Consider the following 8385-nt stretch of genomic DNA (forward strand, 5'->3'; position numbering starts at 1 on the left):
CAGAATGTTGCCTTTTTAATATAAATATAATAATCAACGATAACCGCAGGAAATATAATTTAAATAAACTATGTAAATTGTTAAAAATTTCAAACAAAACACAGATTTCTTAATCATACTAATATTATAAATGCGAAAGTTTAGATGGATGGATGGATGTTAAGAGTTTATAGCCTAAACGACTGAACCGATTTCGATGAAATTTGGTAAGGACGTAGAGGATAGTCTGGAAGAACACATAGGCTACTTGGTTTTGTTTTTTTTAATTCCACGCGGACGGAGTCGCGTGCGAAAGCTAATAATTCATAAACGGCTAAAACAATTATTTAAAAACTAAAAAAACCTATTTCGCGGTTCAATAAAAAAACCAAGTGGGTTGAAACAAAAACCATAGAGATAAGAGCAAACTTGAATGCTCAAGTTGAGCTTTATTTTTATTTTACAGTCATGTTTAATTCAATGTATTACTTCAATATTCAGCAACGTAAAAATGTTATTGCCGTTAGCTTGATGTATGGAAGTTTCGTGCCTAGCACGTCACGCAAAAACATCGAGCAGTATTGATTTGATCCTTCCAGATATGAGACTTGGAACTTAGGCAAGTCAACGTTTTTTATTTGCCGAATTTTATATTTTAATACCTAATTAATTGAGTTCTATTCGCGTTGACTTTATATTATTAAGAAGAATTTTCTATAACTATGTTTTCGGTTAACATGCACGAAGTTAACATGCGAAAGTTAGGATGGATTGATGTTTGTTAGAGCTTGTAGCCTAAACTTCTGAACGGATCTCGATGAAATTTGGCATAGATGTAAAGAAGTCTGGAAGAACACATAGACTACCTACTTTTGTGTTTTGTGTATAACTACACGCGGACCGAGTCGAGGGCGAAACCAAGTAAAATATAAATGCTATAGTTGAATGGGTAGATGGATGTTTGTTAGAGTTTTTAGCGTAAACTGCTGAACGAATTTCATTGAAATTTGACATAGATGTAGGTAGCGGATAATCTGGAAAAACACTCACTTATTTTTGTTTTTTTTTAATTTCACGCGGACGAGTTCGCATGCGACAGCGATTTAAATAAATCAAAACGCATATATATTTTCATAGATCCTTGTATTATTCTTCCTTTAATCCTTTGTATGTGTTGAAAGATCTTTTTCGACAAAATGAAGGCACAAAATGGAAAATAATGCGGAACGTGACACAATAGAGGCGTGGTTTGAGAACTAAATAAAGATATAAAAAACGTTCCGCGTAAATGCCGTTTACTCTCTGGAGATTCAAATAAAGATGGTAATTCAGAAAGCATTTGCATATTCATAATTCTTCGTTAGCGTGTTCTTTTTACGAAACTGTAGATGCAGATAGAGTATATATCATTCTAGTTTTTTTTAAACGGTTTAATATCGAAGCTTCCATTAGATTATTCCAAATAGAGTAATTTCAATAATGTGTAACGAATCATATATTAAAAATGCGAAAGTATACTCGTAGATAGATGGATGGATGGATGTTTGTTAGTTTGTTAAACAGCCGAACGGATCTTGATGAAATTTCGCATAGATGTAGACGATAGTCAGGAAGAACACATAAGCTACTCACTTTGTTTTTTTTTAATTCTACGCGGACGGAATCGCGGGTGAAAGTTAGTTAATTTATAACGTTTTAACAGTTGAAGAAAATAACATTGTCATCACGAATAAAACAACCCAAGATCTAATTGTTTCGTTTACTAAAGCTACGCTAAGCGACTTCCTTAGTGATAAATTAATGACTATATGCGGCAATATTTGGTAATGTAAAAGGTGGAACACTTAAGCTATAGAATTGTATTCTATGTCATGCTATTAATGCTGGGTTTTTGAGGTTACCTATTTCGTCCTCACCTAGCGATTCATTAGTTTTATAGTAAAACTGAAGTTACGGATTGCACGAATTTGTCGAACCAAGAACACTAACGAATGGTTTACTCTGGGAAACCGGCTATAAATCATTTATTTTATTGCGTGAGCTAACAAATGTCGTATTTATACAGTCGTCAAATTAGGAGATGTCTGAAGTAAGTTGAAATTACTGCCTAAAACTTTAGTTTGTCTTAAATGTGATGTCATTATAAATTATATGCGTACTTAACAATAAAGTTACGCAACGACTTTTGTTAGAGTTACTTGTAAGTATAATATGGTCGTTACTAAGTTTTAATTTTGAAGTTAGTATTTGTCCGTAAGTATGTGTGGAAAGATTCTCATCTTTTCGTTATTTTGGCGGAAACTCAAGAACTATGGTTGTTTATAATTGACAATGTTTCTTGTTATTGTTGTAAGTTAGGTTATGAAATATTAACTTGATAATTAAATTGGAGTTTTAGACATTATTATAGCTTTGAGAATAAACAATTTTATCCGAAATACATAAGTTAAATTTATCTTTTTAAAGTTAATGTTACGCTGTTTATTACGCTACGGTCACCTTTACTCAAGTATTTATTAACGTCAAAATAAATAATTTACTTAAACTTATTATGTTAATTCAGTCGCAGGAGCAAATTTCTTAATTCAGTTACCTTGTCCCAGCTTCCCATATTAATTAGACTTAACAAATGGTTTAAAATATTAACTTAGACTTTGCTATTTAAATGTTTGTTAAGGATGCAATTTTTTCTGCTTGGCCTAGCACGAAAATTATCAAGAATTCGTAAAATTATTGATTTTTGTTTTTTATAACATAAGGTGGCAAACGAGCAAGCGGCTACCTGAATCCGCCAAAATGGCGAAGCGACCACTGCCCATAGACATCCGCGATTGCGGATGCGTTGCCTACCCTTATCCAATGCAGGAGGAGACGCACATAAAGCGGATTTTCCCCCTTCCTAGGCATCTCCACCGACAAATCAACTGCCCCTTCCCATCCTCTCCTTATAAGAAAAGGGTGGTAAAGAGAAAGGGACTAGGCCTCCGGCACCACACTCATCAGACGAAACACGGTATTACTTTCACTTCACGCCTGCCTTCTGTGTGGTCGTGGTATTACACAGAGCGTACCGACCCATTCGTACTAAGATGTTAAAGCGGTCACTACCACTGTTAAAAAATTATCGATAAAAGTTCTGTATCCTATCGGACGTAAAGAACACTGACAAATCTCGTACAAATTTTATCGATGACGTTACGACCATTTTATCGAATATTTTGAAGCTAATAGATTAACTAATTTCCTCTTACGTTCGAATGCAATGCTCTTGTAATGTGTCACTGGTTTGTTAAAGAGGATGAAAAGGATAACAAAAATTACTTTCATTTTTAAGAGTTAGTTCAGAGTCTTGGACTAAACTATCGCACAACTGTTTGTCGTGCTTTGATTCCTTTGAACTTATCTTTAGGTGCACACTATTCGATTTTTACTTGTGAAAGAAAACAGTTGAATAGGCTGCGAAACAATCGACGATCGCACAACATTTAGTCAAAGTTGTGGCTCGCTCTTACTGTAACAATGTTAATTTCTGAGACACGCAATAATTATATGTAACAAAACAAACACCAGATGTCGAGAAATGCTACGGATTAATTGATACTTGAGTTTCTTCCATCCAATTAGTGTTCCAGAACCCTCATTGCGCGTTTAACGATATATTAAAATATTTTATTATAATTACACGCTTGGTTTAATCTGTATGTTTCGAATATGCTACATTGAAAATTATTTTATCGAAAATTATAGATATTCATTAACATTGGAACTTACATTGAAATCATAGAATGTCTTCTTTCTGTACATCCCCTCCCCTGCCCTTTTAAAGTAGGCAATACCTACAAGTGTCTATAGACAGTGGACGCATTGCTAGTTTGGCTGCTTGCGTATTTGCTACTATAAAGCACTGAAAATAATGTTGTCTCATTTTTTCCATAAAGAATGAGGGAGACGACAATATATAAATGTGTCGACTGTAGAATTGGATAGTAACAGTCTCACAACATTAAAATAGGTCCTTTATCTTGATTAGACCGGCTCCGAAATCCGTAACCCGTAAAATGAAAACATTAGCTAGATGTCGGGAATTTTCAGTGCTCGTTACGAGATATAGAGACAAAGTAAGCAATATATACTGACTATTCTAGACCTTTAGTCAGAAACTTCGTATCTAAGTTGTATTAAAATCGGAATAAACAATTAGTTTTGAAAACAGATTTTTATTTATTAATGCAGCTAAAGGCAAAAAAAAATTAGATCTTTGCGGATACTCAATTGGTACTTGGTCTCTAAAATCTGACTAACTAGTGAAGAAATATTTAAACAAACTAGCGATTGCCCAAAAAGACAGACAAAACTGCAAAATTGAGTTTTCGTTATTGGCAACGCATATATAATGTTCGCGAAATAGACTTTTTCCATAGACACTCTAATTTTATTCTCTGATATTATCTGATATTCTCGTAGCGTCTGTTCTCATGCCATGTTACTTTTATTAGAATTTTATTAACCTTTTTATTAGCGTTAATTAATTGTTATTTTATACGTCTTGCAATATTATTGGTATTTATTTTTCTAGGTTATCTGTTCAGCTGAGAAATAACGGTGAGTTTTTGAAATGCCACTTTGATCTCTATAGAGGTTTTTTAAGCTTAAAAATTTACTATAATCAAATGAGAAGGGGTAAGATATTTTGTTAAATCACTTTTAAATGTAAATTAATAAAACTAGTATCATAATGATTAAAAATAAATAAGAAATCGAACTTAAAAGTAATCAAGCGATATGTTAGTTTTATAATGTTACTTTTATTCCAGTAGTTTTTAAATGATTTTATTAGAAAAATAGTTAATCTATAAGTAGAATAAATACAATTAGCAAAAGTTTCTGTATATCGATGTTAGGTAACAATGATTCATAAAAGTTATTCGAACAAAAATTTTCCTCCTAAAAGAAAAACTCGCTAAATTTATTGGCATAATTCGTAATCTTTCTTAGCAAAAAGTCGCTTGGATATTCCAATAAAAGAAAAAGAAGCGACCAAAAAAACTTTTTGTTCGAAACGTGAGCTGGTTTATGATAAAACGGAAATTGGAACTCGGTAAGGGATTTTTGTTCCTTACAAGTTTTGTTACTTATTTTTTAAGCTTCTTAATATTTAAAATGAATTATAATATAATCTATAGACGTTACGTTTGGTTGTAATATCTGGCAAGCACTCGCACATACCGTATATGCTTATCTTCCTTACAAATGCAAAAGTTTAGATATAGGGATCTTTATTATAGTTTTTCGTCTAAACGACTCAACGGTTCTCGATGAAATTTTGCAAAGATGTAGAGTATAGCCTGGAAAAATAGATAGGCTACTTACGTTTTTTTTTTTCATTCCTCGCGAACGAAGTCGCGCGCAACAGATAGTTTAGTAATACAGTATTTTTTACAGAATAAAAATGTCGATCTCCGAATTCAGACGGAAGAAGCTGCTCTACGTTTTCAACGTGTTCTTCGGTAAATTATTTTTAACTATACTTAAATGTTTCTGATTTAAATTCAATCAATTCTGGTCTTTCTGTCACAGCATTTTTTTCTATCAACCCTTCACTGGTCATCGTCACCATACTCGTCAATTCTTTATTACTGATGTCTTCTATTTACGAATATCTTAACCAAAATACATTGTTAACTTATTTTAATAAATAATCATTATTATAGATGTCAACCAGAGTGGAACCATTGAAAGGAAGGATTTCGAAATTGCCATTGAAGTAAGTATATGCACATAATAAGCAATTCCTTATATCGTCTTTGAATTCAATTTGGTATTTCGTTGTATAGAAAGTATGCAGTCTTCGTGGATGGAAGCCGGGAGATGCTAAGCATACTGAGACTCATGAAATAATGATCAAGATTTGGGACGGGCTGCGGAAGAGGGCTGATTCCAATAAAGATGGACAGGTCAGTTCACAGTTGGGGCTAAGCAATCTTTAATAAGTATTCAAACACAATAAGACTTGATGTAGGTGTAGGAAAGTGTCTAAGCAAACTCCGACAGTGATTGGAGTTAGGTGCTTGCTCCTTAGAGATAAAATATCCCAAAAAAGTACCAAGTTTACTGTAGTTTTTTAGAAGTATGTGATTTAATAATTATCTTGTATGCCAGGTTTCCGTGGACGAATGGGTGTCCATGTGGAATGACTACGCTCTGAACCCGTCAGCGGCTCTCAAGTGGCAGCAGCTGTACTGCCACTTCATGTTCCAACTGGAAGATGCCAGCGCTGATGGCTCCATTGATTGTGACGAGTTCACCACCGTCTGCTCCTCCTACGGTATCGACCCTAAGGAGTGTAAGATGGCTTTCACTAAGATGGCCAAGGTACGTATTCTAGTAGTATTTTCCAGGCTTAGCTATTTTTAAGAATCTGCCCTTTTTGTTTATCTCCGTCTTCATGCTTTATCGTATTCTTCATATATTTACTAACTATAGATCAGATAAGACATTTTAGTGTTTAGTTTCAACGAGAAATATGGAATAATAATTTAACTTAAGTTATGAGAACTGATGGAAAGTAAGAATAAATAATCATTGTGTTTAAATGTTTGATTTTCTTAACAAGATTGATATTACAGGGCAAGGCAAACGTGTCGTGGGAAGAATTCCAAGAATTGTGGAAGGAGTACTTCTCTACTGAGGATCCGAATGCCGCTGGCAATTTCATATTCGGAAGAACCAGCTTCTAAAATCGTCGCCGTCAATAAATCCCTTATTGGACCTTGATGAGCATAATGTACCGTCTCATATATCTCATTCTACGATATTTCTCTTCGGCTTACGAGGTATTTTATGAAACTCGACGGACAAGGTTATAGTCAAATTTTGAATGTAACTTTTATCTCTTTATGTGCGATACCAAGTTTTGTGTAAAAGAAATTACACCTTTAAATGTGTCCGTGTTACATTTTTCTTCATATTAGTAAATCAATAGATGTAACTTTAAACTTTGAATCAATTTTAAACTATTTCAAGCTCAAACTTTTCCTATCATTCTGAATTTCTTAGAATATGCGCTACAACGAACGAATTGTTCCCTTTTCTAATATTTATCATATCTCTTAGTCATATTTAGATTTATATCTGAACATTCCTTTTTTTATTTGTGATAATTTAATTGTAATATTACTTTTTTTTCTAAGATTGATTTACAGTTTGTTATTATTATTTTGAGACCAAAAACAACTGCCAGATTATCCTTAATATTATTTTTCTCATTAATCTAGTCAATTAAGTATTTTATTGTTATGTTGGTTTTATTATTGTAATATTCTATTATAAACTAAATTGATGTTGTACCGCTACACTATAGATGTTATAGAAATCGATTTAATGTATGTAAATAAATTGACTTTACGTCGAATATGTTGTTTTATTAACAAATAGCTTTCGCCCGCGACTCCGTCCGCGTGGAAATAAATAATATAGCCTATATCATCACAGATAAATTACCTTTCTAATGGTGAAAGAATTTTTGAAATAGGCCCAGTAGTTTTTCAGTTTTTTCAATACATACAAAAATACAAATCTTTCCTCTTCATAATATTAGTATAGACTAGCTGTTGCTCGCGACTTCGCCCACGTGAAATTTAAAAAATGTACAGACGAATTGAGTACCTCCTTCTTTTGGGAAGTCGGTCAAAAAGTATAGCCATATAGCCTTTGTAATTCAGCGATACGGTAATATTCTACTGTGAAAGAGTTTTCAATTAGTGCAAGATTCTTCAATCAGCCCAGTAGTTTTTGAGTAATTTTAAACATACAAAAATACAAATCTTTTATTTTCATTTATCATATCTGTATCTCTGGAAAAATCAATATGACCTTATTCATTGAACCTTAGTTCTGACCTAAAATTCATATCTGAATGTTGACGTAACTGAACTGGCTTTACGATATCACTTGTGTAGTGTTATATTCAATTCCCTTGGGTTAGAATTCTCATAATCCTTAGCTTAACTTGTATCTGACAAAGTTATATTTAATGTTTATTCCTAACTAAGTACTCTGCGCTTTCTGACTGAAATCCTTTTCATAACTACGAAATTGTGCTTACTAAGCCTCACAAGTTTTATGGAAATGGGCAATTGATATTTCACAAGACAATCGTTTATTTAGATTACATGTTAACAAATATCTGAAAAATCATCATTAGAAGACATTTTGTAAAGTTAAGAAAAAAAATTAAAGTTAGTCAGGTAACAAAATTGAAAACAGGATGGTTTTCTTAAAATATATCGCAGAAATGTATCAATAGATTTACTACAAACTAGCTCTTGTTCGCGATTCCGCCCGTGTGTAACTAAAAAAGGAATGAAAAAGATAGCCTATTTTACTCGTAGATTAATTACCTTTCGG

At 32.9% G+C, this 8385-nt stretch overlaps 1 protein-coding gene across 2 annotated transcripts in view; it reads left to right on the forward strand.

The window, feature by feature from the left end:
* Positions 1–7073, forward strand: part of LOC106102685 (calexcitin-1-like) — an 8510-nt gene extending 1437 nt beyond the window's left edge. Inside the window, exons 2-7 of one of the 2 annotated variants that reach the window (XM_013282234.1) lie at positions 4556–4581; positions 5422–5486; positions 5691–5743; positions 5814–5933; positions 6139–6351; positions 6606–7073. In XM_013282234.1, coding sequence (XP_013137688.1) covers positions 5429–5486; positions 5691–5743; positions 5814–5933; positions 6139–6351; positions 6606–6716 — 555 coding nt within the window. In that variant the 5' untranslated portion in view covers positions 4556–4581; positions 5422–5428 and the 3' untranslated portion in view covers positions 6717–7073. The remainder of the gene's footprint in view (positions 1–4555; positions 4582–5421; positions 5487–5690; positions 5744–5813; positions 5934–6138; positions 6352–6605) is intronic. The other variant, XM_013282235.1, reaches the window with a different exon arrangement.
* The last annotated feature ends 1312 nt before the right edge of the window (positions 7074–8385 follow it).

This window comes from Papilio polytes, unplaced genomic scaffold, assembly GCF_000836215.1.
Source record: "Papilio polytes unplaced genomic scaffold, Ppol_1.0 DF823912.1, whole genome shotgun sequence".
In the NCBI taxonomy this organism is placed as follows: Eukaryota; Metazoa; Arthropoda; class Insecta; order Lepidoptera; family Papilionidae; genus Papilio; species Papilio polytes.